Source organism: Geotrypetes seraphini, chromosome 3, assembly GCF_902459505.1.
Source record: "Geotrypetes seraphini chromosome 3, aGeoSer1.1, whole genome shotgun sequence".
Lineage (NCBI taxonomy): Eukaryota > Metazoa > Chordata > Amphibia > Gymnophiona > Dermophiidae > Geotrypetes > Geotrypetes seraphini.
Window position 1 is genome coordinate 331,242,981 of NC_047086.1, and position 17,478 is coordinate 331,260,458.

Genomic DNA, 17,478 nt, shown 5'->3' on the forward strand with positions numbered 1-17,478 from the left:
CTTTTATTCCTGCATATACTAGGAGCTCCTTTTACGAAGGTGCTCTAGCGTTTTTAGCGCGCACACTAGCCGAAAAACTACCGCCTGCTCAAGAGGAGGTGGTAGCGGATAGCGCATGCTATTCCGCGTGTTAAAGCCCTAACGCGCCTTCATAAAAGGAGCCCTAAATTACCATAATCCAATTTAGATAGTACAAAAGCATGAATTAAAGTACAGTGGTACCTTGATTTACGAGCATGATCCGTTCCAGGAGCATGCTCATAAACCAAAACGCTCATTTATCAAAGCAGAGTTCCCCATAGGATGTAATGGAGACTCGGCCAATTCGTTGCTACTGCTGCCAGCGACCGACATAAACATAACATTACTGGGGCACTGGGGCTCTTTCCACAGCCAACCAACCTCACTGGGGCCTTGCATCTTTAACTTCTTTTTCGTTCAGTGCTTACATTCATGCCGGCTTTCTCCTCCTTCATGCCGCAGTGCTCGTTTCAAGCTGCGGGCAACAGTTCCCATGTTCCCCCCACGACCGACCCGGAAGTCCTCACTGTGTCGCGGTGCCTACCTTCATGCCGCAGTGCTCGTTCCAAGCTGCGGGCAACAGTTCCCATGTTCACCCCACGGCCGATCCGGAAGCCCTCCCTGTGCTGCGGTGCCTACCTTCATGCCGGCTTTCTCCTTCTTGCCGCAGTGCTCATTCAAAGCGGCGGGCAGCAGTTCCCACGTGCTCCCCGCGGCCGACCCGGAAGCCCTCCCTCTGACGTTGCAACGTCAGAGGGAACGTCTCAGGGCCAGCCGCAGGAGGCATGCAGGAGCTGCCGCCGTGGCCCAGAGCGAACACAGCAAGGAGGAGGGAGCCGGCAAGAAGGCAATCATCCAGGGCGGCAGACGGAACAAACACATTGCCCTCGAGCGGGCCACACGGGGCAGCAGGTTGGACACCCTAAAAGGCAAAACTGAAGTGAAAGAGCATCAGAAAGCATGCATTGCAAGGTATGGAGAGGGGGATGCGGGATGTTTTACTTTGGGACATGCTCGTATAGCGAGTCAAGCTCGGTTTACGAGTTACAAATTTTACAAATGTTTTGCTCGTCTTGCAAAACACTCGTATACCGAGGTTTGACTGTATGTACCAATTTTACATCCAGAAAATCTTGAATAGCTCTAAGCTGTCTTAATGCCTCATCCTTTAGCAACTACAGACAAGACCTACTCTTCAAAATGCAAATGACAATCAGTTATAATTCCCAGATACTTAAAGCTATTTACCATCTTTATATGATAATGATATAATGAAAGATCTAATCTTATCTCCTGAGATACAGCATGCTACTGTTTTTTAATATATTTAATACTAATTTATGTTCACCCAACCATTCTTCTATCTTTTTTAGACCATCTAAAAGAGGACCCAAATCTAATGTTAAAGGAGATAATCTATAGACTAATAGAATGTTATCTGCATAGATATATGTACTAATTCCTAATTCCTGAATTAGTCTTGCAAAACGACTCAAAATATGTTAAACAAAATTTGCGATAAGGCCGAACCCTTTGGAATCCCACAATCTAATCTATCCTGAGATGTTGATTCATCAGTAACTACTCTAAAAGTACGACCTTGGTGCTTTCAAATGGGGAAAGTGTTTCTGATGTTACAGTGGGTGATCATCTGCCATCCAGTGATCACTGCATGGTTTGGTTTAATATTAAGACTGGTATAGAGAGAGCTCATTCAAAAGTAAAGGCTCTAGACTTAAAAACAAAACTAACTTTGTTCAAATGGGGGATTATGTCAAGGAATTGTTTTCTGGATGGGAACATCTGGCAGGAGTAGAAATTCAGTGGGCAAAACTGAAAGGAGTTATTGTAAGGACAACAGACCTTTTTGTGAGGCAAATAAGTAAAAGTAAGAAGAAAAGAAGACTGCTTTGGTTCTCAAAAGTAGTAGCTGAGAAGGTAAGGAATAAGACGTTAGCTTTCATAAACTACAAAAAAATCACAGAAAGAGGAAGACAGGGAAAGATATCTGGAAAAGTTAAGAGAAGCTGGTTGAGAAGTTAGGAAAACAAAGATACAAATGGAAGAAAAAATAGCTGACAGTAAAATGGGGAGATGACATTTTTTTAAAGATATATTAGTGATAGGAAGAAGTGCAAAAGTGGCATTGTGAGATTTAAAATTGAAGGGGAGGAATATATAGAAGCTGATAAAGAAAAGGCTGAATTGCTTAACAAATATTTATGTTCTCTGTTCCCGCTGAAGCACCAAGAGCGGGACCATAGAAGATAAAACTGAATAGGAATGCAAAAATAGTAGACCCTGATCAATTTCCAAAGGGTTGTGTTTGTGAGGAGCTAGCTAAATTAAAGGTAGACAAAGCGATGGGGCTGGATGGTGAACATCTGAGGGTGTTGAAGGAACTTAGGGAAGTTCTGGTGGCTCCGCTGACTGACCTCTTCAATGCTTATTTAGAGTCAGGAGTGGTACCGGAGTAGAGAGCTGCACGGGAACGGGGACGACGGGAATCCCGCGGGACCCGCGGGCATCCCATGGGTTCCCCCTTTGGGTCACGGGAATCCCGTGGGGACGCCCCTAGGGTCGCGGGGATCCCGTGGGGACGCCCCCTAGGGTCGCGGGGATCCCGTGGGGACGCCTCCGAGAGTCGCGGGGTTCCTGCGGGGCTGGATGTACTCAGTCGCGCGGCTCTTCTCTCTACCTTCTCTGCTTGCAGCACAGAGCCGAACGGAAGTCTTCCCGACGTCAGCGCTGACGTCGGAGGGGAGGGAGGGCTTAAAGCCCTCCCTCCCTCCGACGTCAGCGCTGACGTCGGGAAGACTTCCGTTCGGCTCTGTGCTGCAAGCAGAGAAGGTAGAGAGAAGAGCCGCGCGACTGAGTCGGGAAGACTTCCGTTTGGCTCTGTGCTGCAGGGTGCAGGTAAGGAGGAGAGTAGCCTCGCGGTTCGAGTGGCTACCAAGGGACGGGGCGGTCCGCCCTGCCACACCCCGCCCCGGTTGCAGCACAGCCGGCCAGGTCCCCTTACTTTTGTGGCACTTCCCCGACCGACCGACAACAGCCCCGGTCCGACAATCCTCCCTGCCCTGTAGCCGCGAATCTAAATTATCTTCTTACAGCAGCTGTAATAAGGTAATTTAGATTCGCAGTTAAGGGCAGGGAGGTTTGTCGGACCGGGGCTGTTGTCAGTCGGTCGGGGAAGTGCCACAAAAGTAAGGGGACCTGGCCGGCTGTGCTGCACCCGGGGCGGTAGAGAAGGAGGGGGGGGGAGAAGGACGCTGAAAGCACATGGGGGAATACAAAGGGGTGGAGAAGGACGCTGAAAGGCCATGGGAAGGGCGGGGGGGGGGGGGAAGGACTCTGAAAGCACTTGTGGAAGACAGAGGGGGGAGAAGGATGCTGAAAGCACATGGGGAAGACAAAGGGGTGGAGAAGGACGCTGAAAGGACATGGGGAAGATAAAGGGGTGGAGAAGGATGCTGAAAGGCCATGGGAAGGGCGGGGGGGGGGGGGGAAGGACTCTGAAAGCACTTGTGGAAGACAGAGGGGGGAGAAGGATGCTGAAAGCATATGGGGAAGACAAAGGGGTGGAGAAGGACGCTGAAAGGACATGGGGAAGACGGGGGGGTGGAGAAGGACGCTGAAAGGCCATGGGGAAGATGGGGGGAGAAGGACGCTGAAAGGAAATGGGGAAGAGAGAGTAGGGAGAAGACGCTGGCAGGGAAGAAGACAGATGCCAGACTATGGGGGGAGCGGAGAGAAGAAGATGGGTGCCAGACCAATTTGGAAGGGGGAAGAAAGGGAGAGGCACAGTAACAGAGCAAATGGAAGATGCAGAAGGAAGAGAGACAGTGGATGGAAGGAATTGAATGAGAACATGAGGAAAGCAGAAACCAGGCAACAAAGGTAGGAAAAGAATTATATTTCTTTTTTTTTATTTTGCTTCAGGATAAAGTAGTATATTAGTTGTGTTGATAAAAATTTATAAACATTAGAGGCTCTGGTAGAAACCCATTTGCAAAGTATGTATTCTTCCCAATTAATATTTTCAAATTAATAAAGTCTTTTTGCTTATTTGTAAATGGTTTCTACCAGAGCCTTTAATTCAGTAGCATAATTAAATGAAATAACTATTTCTGAAGTTTATATGGACGGGCGGGGATGGAGGGGATTCCTCGCGGGGACGGGTGGGGTCGGAGGGGATTCCTCGCGGGGACAGGTGGGGACGGAGGGATTCCTCACGGGGACGGGTGGGGACGGGTGGGATTCCTCACGGGGACGGGTGGGGACGGGTGGGACTTTGGCGGGGACGGGTGGGGACGGGTGGGATTTCTGTCCCCGCGCAACTCTCTATACCGGAGTACTGGAGAAGGGCGGATGTGGTCCCTCTACACAAAAGTGGAAGTAAAGAAAAAGTAGGGAATTACAGATCAGTAAGTCTGACTTCTGTGGTGAGCAAATTAATGGAAACACTTTTAATGCAGAGAATTTATTTATTTATGTGTTTTGGTGAAGTTTCTGGAATCTGGTGGATTATAGGACCGAAGGCAACATGGATTTATTACAGGTAGGTTTTGTCAGACAAATCTGATCAATTTCTTTGACTGGGTGACCAGAGACTTGGATAGAGGGGATGCGCTAGATGTGATGTGTTTAGATTTTAGCAAAGCCTTTGACAGTGTTCCACACAGACGTCTAATAAATAAATTGAGGGTTGGGCCCCAAAGTGACGGGTTGGGTCAGAAACTGGTTGAGTGGAAGATGACGGAGTGTAGTGGTCCGTGAAGGTTGCTCTGAGGAAAGGGATGTTACCAGTGGTGTGCCTCAAAGTTCTGTTCTGTTGGGCCTGTTCTTTTTAACATTTTTATAAGTGATATTGCTGAAGGACTGTCAGATAAGATTTGTCTCTTTGTGGTTGATACCAAAATTTGCAATAGAGTAGATATCCCGGATGATGTGAATAACATGAAGAAAGATCTAGTGAAGCTTAAAGAATGGTCTGAAATTTGGCAGCTAAAATTTAATGCTAAGAAATGCAAGGTCATGCATTTGGATTGCAAAAACCCAATGGAACGGTGCAGTTTATGGGGTGAAGAGCTTATGTGCATGACAGATTTCTGTGATTAAAGCTTCTATGAATCTCTATAAATTCCTTCACACTAAAATGTTACTTTAGGAAGAATTCTGATGAAAAAAAATTCCTGCAGAACATAACCACTGTCTGAGTGGTAATTCATACAATCCTTATTCAAAGATGGACATTTTAAAGTTGAGGTTTTTTTGCACATTTTCCCCAAGAATAAAGTAATAGTGCACCATAAATAGGGCTGTTTTTCACCAATTTTTATTTTGGTAATCTATAGAGTACAAAGGGGGTTCTAAACAAACAGAGTTGTAGACAGCATTGACTTGTTGTCTTGTTGTAGCAACAGTTCTTGAAAAAAAAAAAAAGCTATGCAACCTGCAATTCTTCTTGGGTTCCACAGAGAACTAAATGAAATTCAGAGGCCCTAATTGTAAGGCTGCAGATCACCTTTCTCGAACATCCTCACACACACAGTCCCCTTCCTTCAAGTCGGCCCCAATTCAACACTGTCTCTTTCCCCTCAGCAAATCCTTCTCCTCCCTGAACGCATCCTTTTCAACATCCTCGCTCTCAACTCATCTCGCATCCCCCCCTACCTTTTTTCCGTCTCTGAAATCATGGAGGAGGAAGCTGCACATTTTATCTCCTCCTCCAAACTCGCCACGTGTTCCTCCGATCCCATCCCCACTATCTGCCATATCCTCAACCTATACCTCTCTACTGCAACTGTACCTGACCCCTTCAAACATGCTGTAGTTATGCCATGCCTCAAAAAATAACCTTGCTGGACCCTACCTAGCCTTCCAATTGTCGCCCCGTCACACTCCCTCCCTTCTTATCCAAGCTACTTGAATGTGTTGTTCACCGCTGTTGTCTTGACTTTCATCTCAAGCGATTCTTGACCCTCTTCAATTAGGCTTTTGCCTTCTCCATTCTACAGAAACTGCCCTTGCTAGAGTCTCCAATGACCTGCTCCTGGCAAAATCCAAAGGCCACTACATTCTCATCCTCCTTGATTTATCTGCGGCATTTGACGCTGTAGATCCTCGCCTACTCATTGATACACAGTTCTTACTTGGATTTCAGGGTTCTATTATCTCATGGTTTTATTTCTACCATTCCCTTTGCTCTTTTAGCATATTTTCTGGAGGATCCTCCTCCGTTGCCATTCCGCTATCGGTCAGCATACCTCAGGGCTCTGTCCTGGGAATTCTTTTCTTCATTTACACTTCTTCTCTTGGCACTCTGATCTCCTCCCATGAATTCCGGTACCATATCTATGCTGAGGACTTGGAAATCTACCTCTTTATGCCCGAAATTTCTGTGACAATCCAGGTCTGAGTCTCAGCCTGCCTGTCTGACATTGCTACATGGATGTCTCACCGTTATCTAAAGTTATGGTCAAGAATGAATGAACTTCTTATCTTTCCTCCTAAACCTGTCTCTCCTCTCCCTACGTTCTTGTTTCGGTGGATAATGCTGTCATTCTCCCTATCCCTCTATCCCAGGGTCATCTTTAACTCATCTCTGCCCTTCTCTTTGCATATCCAACAAACTGCAAAAACGTGTTGCTTCTTTCTATACAAATTCACTAAAATCCAGCGTTTTCTTACAGAGCATGCTGCCAAGACCATTATCCATGCCCTCATCACCTCTCGCCTGGATTACTGCAAAGTGCTTCTCATGAGCTTCCCACTAACCCAACTCTTCTCCCTTCAGTCTGTTCAGAATTCTGCTGCGTGCCTCGTATTCTGCCAGTGTTGTTATGCTCATGTTACCCTCTCTCCTGAAGTTACTTCATTGGCTCCCTGTTTGCTTACGCATACAGATCAAACTCCTCTTATTGACCTACAAGTGTATTCACTTTGCAGTTTCTCAATATCGCTCTCATTCTTTCTCCCTTTACCCTGCCCCCGGAACGCCAGGTAAGTCTCTCTTGTCTGTACCCTTCTCCTTTACTGCCCGCTTCTGACTGCCCTTTCTACCTTGCTGTGCTGCATGCCTGAAACAACCTGCCTGAATTGGTATGCATTTAGGTTCTAATCCTTCAAACTTGCAATACAATATATGTTTCTCATTCCCTCTGTAGACCCTACCCTCTCTACCTCTTCATCCCTTTGTATTTCCCTTCATGAGCAACATATATTGATTCATCCTGTGTTCTGTGTGAGTGTCATAATTAGAATGTAAGCTCTTTTAAGCAGGGACTGTCGCTTGCGTGTTTAATGTACAGCACTGTGTGCATCTGTAGTGCTATAGTGCTACAAGAAATAGTAGTAGTAGTTTTTATAAAGCATTGTGCATACTCGGAACGTCAAGCTAATGAGACTGCTTTTTTGAGAGTATTGATGTTTAGTAAATGTTAATGAAAATGCCTGCATTATAAACCATGAACTTTTAACTTTTACTGTTTGACAGCTGGATGTGTTGGAATTTATTCATGAAAATGAATATGTACATGGAGACATTAAGGCAGAAAATATAATGTTGGGCTACAAGAATCATGAACAGGTAAATATTTGGGGTTTTTACTGCTAACTGCTCTTTGAATATTTTACTTTGTAATCTGTTGTATTAAGTTCTTCGCCATAGCTAGGGACTATCCTATTTGGAAACGTTATTGGTGTCCTAAGAACAAAAATGGGAGAAAATCACTGAAAATAAATTCAATATTTTGCCAGATAAACATCAGTTTATTTTGGTGGACAGGAGCCAAAACTAAGGCTCCTTTTACTAAAGTGCACTAATGGATCAAGTGCATTTTATTCCTATGAGCTTTTTAGCATTTAGTGCATGCTAAATCCATTGGCACACTTTATTTAAAGGAGCCCTAGTACTAACAGCAAACATCTCTTATCCCCCTGACCCTTGGTGCAGTTAGTTTCTCCTCCCACCCACATTGAATCAGTCACCCCCCCTCAGCATCCACAGTTGCACAATAATTTCTCTCTTCCTGGTATTGTTGTTGTCATCATCCCTTATACCTTTTGAGTGTTGTCCCCCCATGTGATTTCCCTTAAGAACATAAAAATTGCCGCTGCTGGGTCAGACCAGTAGTCCATTGTGCCCAGCAGTCTGCTCACGTGGCAGCCCTTAGGTCAAAGACCAGTGCCCTAACTGAGACTAGCCTTACCTGCATATGTTCCGGTTCAGCAGGAACATGTCTAACTTTGTCTTGAATCTCTGGAGGGTGTTTTCCCCTATAACAGCCTCCGGAACAGCGTTCCAGTTTTCTATAACTCTCTGGGTGAAGAAGAACTTCCTTACGTTTGTACGGAATCTATCCCCTTTTAGCTTTAGAGAGTGACCTCTCGTTCTCTCTACCTTGGAGAGGGTGAACAACCTGTCTTTATCTACTAAGTTTATTCCCTTCATTATCTTGAATGTTTCGATCATGTCCCCTCTGTCTCCTCTTTCAAGGGAGAAGAAGCCCAGTTTCTCTAATCTCTCGATGTACGGCAACTCCTCCAGCTCCTTAACCATTTTAGTCACTCTTCTCTGGACCCTTTTGAGTAGTACTGTGTCCTCCTTCATGTTCGGTGACCAGTGCTAGACCCAGTATTCCAGGTGAGGGCATACCATGGCCTGGTACAGCGGCATGATAACCTTCTTCGATCTGTTCATGATCCCCTTCTTAATCATTCCTAGCATTCTCTTCGCCCTTTTCACCACCGCCGCGCATTCCGCGGACAGCTTCATCGACTTGTCGACCAGTACTACCAAGTCTCTTTCCTGGGAGGTCTCTCCAAGTACCGCAATGGATATCCTATATTTGTGTATAAGATTTTTGTTACCGACATGAATCATCTTACACTTATCCATGTTGAACCCCATTTGCCATGTCGTGGCCCATTTCTCGAGCGTGTTTGTCACGTTGTAGGTCTTCGCAATCCTCCTGTGTCTTCACTACTCTGAATAACTTCGTGTCTTCTGCAAATTTAATCACCTCACTTGTCGTACAAATTTCTGGATAGTTTTTAAATATGTTGAAAAGCGTAGGTCCAAGCACTGAACCCTGCAGCACTCCACTTGTGCCGCTTTTCCAGTCCGAGTATTGCCCATTTACCCCCCACTATTTGTTCCATATCCGCCAGCCAGTTTTTAATCCACGTGAGTATTTCACACTCGATTTCATGGCTCACAATTTTTCGAAGTAGTCGTTCATTTGGAACCTTCTTGAATGCCTTCTGAAAATCCGTATATACAGTGTCGACTGGGTCACCCTTGTCTATCTGCCTGTTTACTCCCTCGAAGAAGTGCAGCAAGTTCGTCAAGCAATATCTTCCTTTGCTGAAGCCATGCAAGCTGGTCCTCATCACATTGTGTCCGTCAAGGTGATCAATGATGTGGTCATTTATCAGCACCTCTACCATATTTCCCGGTACCGAGGTCAGACTCACCGGTCTGTAGTTTCCCGGATCTTCCCTCGAACCTTTCTTGAAGATTGGCGTAACATTCGCCATCTGACTGGAATCCTTCCTGAATTGATTGACAGATTGTCTATTAGTTGAAGCAGTTCAGCTATAGCCCCTTTCAGTTCCTTGATGACCCTCGGATGTATGCCATCCGGTCCTGGAGATTTATCATTTTTAAGCCTATCAATCTGCCTGCATACCTCTTCTAGACTGGCCGTCAACCCTGTCAGTTTCCTGTCTTCATTTCCTGCTTATAGTCTGTCGGCTTCCGGTATGTTGTGTATGTTGTGTATATCCTCTTCAGTAAATACAGACGCAAAAAATGTGTTCAGTTTGTCGACGATGGCTTTGTCCTCCTTTAGCACTCCCTTTATTCCATGGTCATCCAACAGCCCCACCGCCTCCTTCGCGGGCCATTTCCCCTTAATATATCGAAAGGCTTGACGTGTTTTCCTCGTAGTCTCTTTTGGCCCCTCTTACCGCCTTATGGCACCTGCTTTGATGTTGTTTGTGCTTTTTCCAGTTTTTGTCTGTTTTTGACCTTTTCCATTCCTTAAACAAAGTCTTCTTGTCTCTAATCGCTTCCTTCACTGCTACAGTGAGCCACATCGGTTCCTTGTTCTTTTTCCTCTTGGATCCCTTGTTGATATGCGATATATATAGATTTTGTGCCTTGGTGACCATGTCCTTAAAAAGGAACCATGCTTGCTCTAACATTCTTACAGTGCTTATCCTCTTCTTAATCTTCTTCCCCACCATGAGTCTCATCCCTTCATAATTCCCTTTTTGGAAGTTCAGTGCCGTGGCCGTCGTTGTGGATCAATGTTTTGCCCATGTGTCCAGGTTGAAGCAGATCATATTGTGATCACTGGTTCCCAGAGTCCCTTCTACACCTTGCGCCGGTTCTCATAGTCCATTTAGAATTATGTCCAGAATTGTATTTCCTCTTGTATTTTCCTTGACAAGTTGTTCCAGGAAGCAATCGCCTACAGCATCCAGGAACTTGGTCTCCCTACCGCAGCTGGAGGTGCCTAGGTCCCAGTCTATCCCCGGATAATTGACGTCATCCACAATAACTACGTTGCCTCCCTTGCAGTTGCGTTTTAATCTTGTCCTTCATTTCTCAATCAATTTCTTCAGACTGCCCTGGAGGTCGGTAATAGATGTCAATCTTCGTATCCATTCCATTTGTTCCCGGAATTTTGACCCATAGGGACTCTAACTTATCCTTTTCTGGTGTGTTCTCTCTGGTAGACTCAATTCCTTCTTTGACGTATAGGGCAATACCCCCTTCTCTTCTTTCTCCGGGCTTCCCTCTTCCAACCACATGATTTCCTGCTGTAGATGAAGCACAGCAGTCGCAGCCAGTATGAATCACTGCTCAGACAGCTGCTGATGGTTGAAGGGGCTGAAGCAGGTGATGGGGAATGAGAGAGAGAAGGCTTTTCAACATTCTTTGGCAGAACTGTTCTGCCCCTTCTTTTTGATGGCTAAAATGATGTTTGTCCCTACTGGGCCAGCACTTTGGCTACTGACCCACTGTGGCTTTAGGTGCCCTAAAATTTTGGATGTTTCTGTTCTGGTGGGTTTTTGGGTGGTTTTTTTTTTTTTTTTTTTTTTTTAAATAAAAGATGACATAAGCCCTTATGCGACCTGTTAAAAAACAAAAAAAATTACCCTCATATTACAAGGTGGTTATGTCCAAAGTCCATTAAAGTATTATTTTATTCTTATTTCATAAAGGAAATTTGGTTTGGGTTGATTTTCACATTTATGCAAATCTAGCTCATGCATACTCATCAGAAATATCTTGAAAGCCTGACTGGGTGTGTGTGTGTCTCGAGAGCCTCTGGTTTAAATTGATAATGAAGAGCCCTAACCATAGTCTAGAAATGAGTGCATAGTTGCTTATGTAAGTTGTTATGTTATGCTATATATGTAAATGATGATATAATAGGCACATGTGAAATGGCAATGTGCTGTTCTCTCTGTGCTGTTTTTGTACTTGTTTGGAAAGGCCTAAAAGTTAAGACCTGCTGTGGTAAATTACTGTTAAGAAAATTCCATCAAGCAATCCGCCTCCTGAAAAACCTCAGCATCCGTGACCCCACCTTTCCTTCATTACGCTTTGCCCTTCAGTAAATGCTGTGTTTTCAAGGGCCTCATACTGGCCCACAAAAACTTCCATCACAAGACACCTAGGTACATAGCAGCCAAACTGCAACCTTGTATGCCTAGCCGCCCCCTTCGCTTGGGAAATGAGAAATAGCTCAGCATTCCCCCTGGATGATCCTTCCTACTGAAAACAGCTCGTGAGCGGTTCTATTCCCACTTCCTCCCCAAACCATGGAACTTGCTACCAATGCAGATTAAGGCTATGGATAACCTGCTGGACTTCAAGAAAGTAGAAAAACCTTCCTCTTTCAATGACCCAACAACAGACTGGTCACCTTATATGTGGTCTACAGACCTTCAACTGATTTGACTCATTATCCATGTCTTCTCCAGTTCCGAAAGATAAGAAACTGCTTCACGGAACAAGATTTCATCCAACTACTCCATGCCTGTGTCATTTCACGCCTAGAGACTCATTATCCATGTCTTCTCCAGCTCCGAAAGATAAGAAACTGCTTCACGGAACAAGATTTCACCCAACTACTCCATGCCTGTGTCATTACACGCCTAGAGACTCATTATCCATGTCTTCTCCAGCTCTGAAAGATAAGAAACTGCTTCACGGAACAAGATTTCACCCAACTACTCCATGCCTGTGTCATTACATGCCTAGAGACTCATTATCCATGTCTTCTCCAGCTCTGAAAGATAAGAAACTGCTTCACGGAACAAGATTTCACCCAACTACTCCATGCCTGTGTCATTACATGCCTAGAGACTCATTATCCATGTCTTCTCCAGCTCTGAAAGATAAACTGCTTCACGGAACAAGACTTCACCCAACTACTCCATGCCTATGTCGTTACACGCCTAGAGACTCATTATCCATGTTTTCTCCAGCTCTGAAAGATGAGAAACTGCTTCACGGAACAAGACTTCACCCAACTACTCTATGCCTGGATTACTGCAACGCTTTATTCAACGGTCTTACAGCAAAAAACCCCCCACCAAACTACTACAGTAAGTTCAAAATACAGCAATAAGACTAGTGAAAAACCTACAAGCCCATGACCCAGTCTCTCCAGCAGTGATATCGTCCCTCTGGCTGCCTAAAACCAAATGCTGCATTTTCAGAGGCCTAGTGCTGGCATATAAATCCCTCTACAACATGACACCCAAATACTTCTCAGACAAACTTCCTCTCTACACCCCAAAGAGAATGCTACGCTCCCAAGATGAAATATGCTTAATACACCATCAGGACACTCCCTCTAACTCCAGACAGCCTAGAAACGATCCTAATACCATTTCTTACCAAACAGCTTATCTCCTCATATCAGAGCCCTTAAAGCTGTAAAAACATTTTAGCCTAGTCACTCTCAACCCTTCACCAGCATCAGTTAGTAATCCTATATGAAGATATGTTGCAACACACTGTAAGTAAATTCTATATTATAACTGTGAATGTAAACTGTAACTCATTCTGAGCTCTTTGGGGAGGATGGGATATAAATCTAAATAAATTCTACCTGATTGTCTTGCCTGTTTTATTCTGCTCCTATGTATTGGGTTACCTCTTGAAACTATGTAATTCCCTGAGTTATAGATAGGTCCCCTTGTTTCTCACCATGTATGTTACTTTTTTTTTTTTAACTAAGTAAATCTCCATGGGTATTAGATAGTTTTCAAAGAAAGTAGGGAACCTATATATGTTCTTCTGTAACCCATTCTGAGCTTTATCCCAGGACAAGCAGGCAGCCTGGATGGAACCTGGATGCGGAAGCCTCGCAAGCAGACTTGCTTGAAGAAACTAGAAATTTCGAGTCGACCGTACTGCACATGCGCGAGTGCCTTCCCGCCCAGCGTAGGGCGCGTCTCCTCAGTTCTCAGTTTTCCGCGGAGCCAAGAAGTCCGTCTTTGACTCTCTGCGTTTAACTTTTCACTTCGTGCCTTCTCTACACCGCGGTTTGTGTTTTTTTTCCTTCACGAATCGCTGTTTGTACGTTCTTTCTTTTATTTTCAGTTTAAAAAAAAAAAAATTTAGTTCTTCCGTTCGGCTGCTGGGGCAGGCCGCTCGTCCGCAGCCCAAGGGCTTCGACCTTGCAGTGGCTGTTTTTCCTTCTATGTCCTGGTCAGCGACAGGATTCAAGAAGTGTAGCCAGTGTCAACGTTTGATTACTCTCACGGACCCTCACACTAGGTGTCTCAAGTGCCTTGGGCTACATCATCAAGTCGTACGAACGCTGTGGTACCCTTCAACCTAGAGCCCTTAAACATCGTCAACTTTCGGTGGAGAAGCTCTTCAAGATGGATTCGTCCATCTTCGACTGAGGGCCCTCCTGCCTCCACCACTTCAACTTCAAGCCTCATCAGACCTTCGTTTGCAGCGGCTCTTTCTTTGACGACGTCTGCTACATCTTCCCCTGTTTCCTCAGGTCAGATAGTTCAACAGACAGTTCTACCGGTAGTGCTTAAGGTGCCTAAGACTTCTAAGTCGAAGCACATTTCCACTGCCTTGGTGGAACCTCCAGCCAAGGCAGGTGGTCCGGTTTCAGACGTAGATCCATCTTTGCCGGCTTCCTTCCACACCATGTTAGAGCAGCAATTTCTTCAGTTCCTTACCAAAATGGGACCGAAGCTAGCTACTCTAATCCAGCCTGGGCATTCTGCAGACTCCCGCGAGGTTGAGCCGGCTGAAGCTTCACACTCTATGCAGGGAGTAGAGTCTCTGCGAGTGTCTGGTCTGGCATCAAAGCACGTGAAGCAAGGAGCAGATTCTTTGCAAGTGCCTCGGCAGGAATCCTCACACTCTATACAAGGAGTAGAGTCTTTGGGAGTGCATCGAGGCTCCTCCATCAAGTCTCAAGTCCCATCCATTCTTTGGTGGCATCGGCTGCTACTGTCTCCGAGGCAAAGTCTCCTGGATCTTCGAGATCTGCATACTTCCAGGCATAGTTCTTCCTCTAAGGCAGGGGTGTCCAGTGTCGGTCCTCGAGGGCCGCAATCCAGTCGGGTTTTCAGGATTTCCCCAATGAATATGCATGAGATCTATTAGCATACAATGAAAGCAGTGCATGCAAATAGACCTTATGTATATTCATTGGGGAAATCCTGAAAATCCGACTGGACTGCGGCCCTCGAGGACCGACATTGGACACCCCTGCTCTAAAGAGTGTCCTTCTTCCACTAAGCCTCGATCTACACCTACTTCTACTAGACCACCGACTCCTCGTTCGAGGTCTCCACTTCCACACCTCGAGAATTCAGCGGCTTCCATAGCTTCGTCCAAGTCTCCCTATTCTTTTGAGGCCTTTTTTCCGGCCGAAGCTTCATCTTCGACCCAGGCTGCCTCAACGACCTCGAGTCCTACTCGAGACAAAGCATTGCTAGATCAGCTATCTTTCTCATCTTTTCTTCGTCAGATGGCTGTGGACTTGGACCTTCAGCTAGATGCTGGTTCCAAATACTCTAAGGAGTATCTTGAAGTCATGCATCTTCCTCAACCTCCAGAAGAGTCACTTAAGCTTCCTATTCACAAGCTTTTGTCTCAAACTTTTACCAGATGCCTGGAGACTCCTTATGCAATTCCAGCGGTTCCAGGCAAATTGGACTCCAGATACAAAACACTCCATTGTAAGGGATTTGATAATTCACAGTTATCTCATCAGTCCCTACTTGTGGTGTCCTCCTTGAAGAGGTCCCATCCTTCCAAGGTTTATGCCACAGTTCCTCCTGGAAGAGAAGGGAAAACTATGGACAAATTTTCAGCGTCACATCTATCAAAACGCCATGATGTCCTCTAAAGTCCTCAATTATAACTTCCATTTTGTCACCTATTTTGAGTTCCTTATTGCTCTTTTGCCTAAATTTCTTACCTATTTAGACACTCAAAAACACTTTGAATTTCAGGAAATCATTGCTTCTCTATCACAACTCACTCCATCTACTTCAGTTATCAGCCCGGGCGGCTGCTTGCTCTGTAGCCATGCGTCACCTTGCCTGGCTTCGTACCATTGACATGGATCCTAATCTTCAGGACCGCTTGGCTAATATTCCTTGTGCAGGCAATGACCTCTTCAATGAATCGATTGAGGCTGCCACCAAGAAGTTGTCTGAACATGAAAAATCTTTTGCTTCTATTGTCAGACCTAAACAAAAAGCCAACTCCTACCAAGCCTACACGCCCTCCTCCCATTTACCAGAGGCGTTTTGCTCCAAGGACGGCTCCTTACACTCGCCTTCCTCCTAAGAAACAGCAGCCTCAAAAGCAACAAAAATCTCAACCTTCTGCTGCACCTAAGGTTTCACAGCCTTTTTGACTGTTTACAACAGAGCATAACCTCCATCGTGCTGTCTCTGACTTATCTTCCCCCTATAGGAGGTCGTCTCCATCATTTTTACCACCAATGGATGACAATTACATACAACCTCTGGATACTGACCATCATCAGAGAAGGATACTCTCTTCATTTCACTCAGGTTCCACCAGAGCTTCCTCCAAGAGAGTATCCTTCCAATCCATCCCAGACTGCCTTTCTTCTTCAGGAAGCTCAAGCTGTGCTTCGTCTCCATGCCATCCAACCAGTTCCTTTGGAACAGCAGAACAGGGGGTTTTATTCCCGTTACTTCCTTGTTCTGAAGAAGACAGGCGATCTGCGGCCCATTCCGAATCTCAGGGCTCTCAACAAATTTTTGGTCAAAGAAAAATTTTGCATGTTGTCCCTGGCATTCCTTTATCCCCTATGTTCTCTGGATCTCAAGGAGGCTTAAACTCATATTCCCATCCATCTGACCTCCCATCAATATCTCAGATTTTGGGTGGGGAATCTGCATTATCAGTACAGAGTGCTGCCCTTTGGCCTGGCTTCATCTCCCAGAGTGTTCACCAAGTGCCTGGTGCTTGTGGCAGCAGCTCTACTGAACCATGGTCTTCAGGTATTCCCCTACCTCGATGACTGGGTCATCAAAGATTCAACATCTCAGGGGGTTATTGTAGCGACCCAAAGGACTACATGGTTCCTACAAAGTTTGGGATTCAAAATCAACTTTCCCAAATACCAGCTTCAATCCTCTCAGAATCTACAATTCATCGGAGCTGTTCTGGATACTATCCAACTCGGAGCATTCCTTCCACAACATCATCTGGAAGCTCTCCTTCAACTCTGTCGTACAGTGTCTTCCCGCTCTTCCATCTCAGCGAGACACATGATGGTACTACTAGGTCACATGGCCTCCACAGTACACATGACTCCTTTTGCCAGATTTCACCTCAGAATTCCTCAGTGGACCCTGGCTTCTCAATGGACGCAGGTTTGCGATCCACTTTCTTGACACATCACAGTCACTCTTTCTTTGAAGCAGTCTCTCCGTTGGTGGATGCTCTCTTCCAATCTCTCCAGAGGCTTGCTTTTTCAAACGCTCCTTCATCAGAAGGTCCTCACGACAGATTCTTCGACCTACGCTTGGGGCGCTCATCTCGATGGTCTCCGTACACAAGGCCACTGGACCAGTACGGATCGTCAATGTTGCGTCAATCTGTTGGAACTCAGAGCGATTTTCAAGGCTCTCAACGCTTTTCAACATCTTCACGACCAAGTAGTCCTCATTTGGATGGACAACCAAATCGCCATGTATTATGTCAGCAAACGGGAGGGACGGGATCTGCCTCCCTTTGTCAAGAAGCTCTGAAGGTTTGGGACTGGGCAATCCACCACAACACCTTCCTCAAAGCTGTCTACATCCAAGGGGCAAAAAATTGCTTGGCGGACAATTTGAGTCATCTTCTGCAACCTCACGAATGGACTCTCCATTCCTCGCCTCTTCATCACATTTTTTCACAGTTGGGAA

General features: G+C 45.6%; 1 protein-coding gene across 5 annotated transcripts in view; it reads left to right on the forward strand.

Moving 5' to 3' along the window:
• VRK2 (VRK serine/threonine kinase 2) overlaps positions 1-17,478 on the forward strand; it is a 162,901-nt gene that overhangs the window by 38,800 nt on the left and 106,623 nt on the right. For 4 of the 5 annotated variants that reach the window (XM_033936306.1, XM_033936303.1, XM_033936302.1 and 1 more), the window contains one exon: positions 7,520-7,612. The exons of the other annotated variant lie outside the window; for it this stretch is intronic. In XM_033936306.1, the coding sequence (XP_033792197.1) occupies positions 7,520-7,612 (93 nt within the window). The remainder of the gene's footprint in view (positions 1-7,519; positions 7,613-17,478) is intronic. 5 annotated transcript variants of the gene reach the window in all.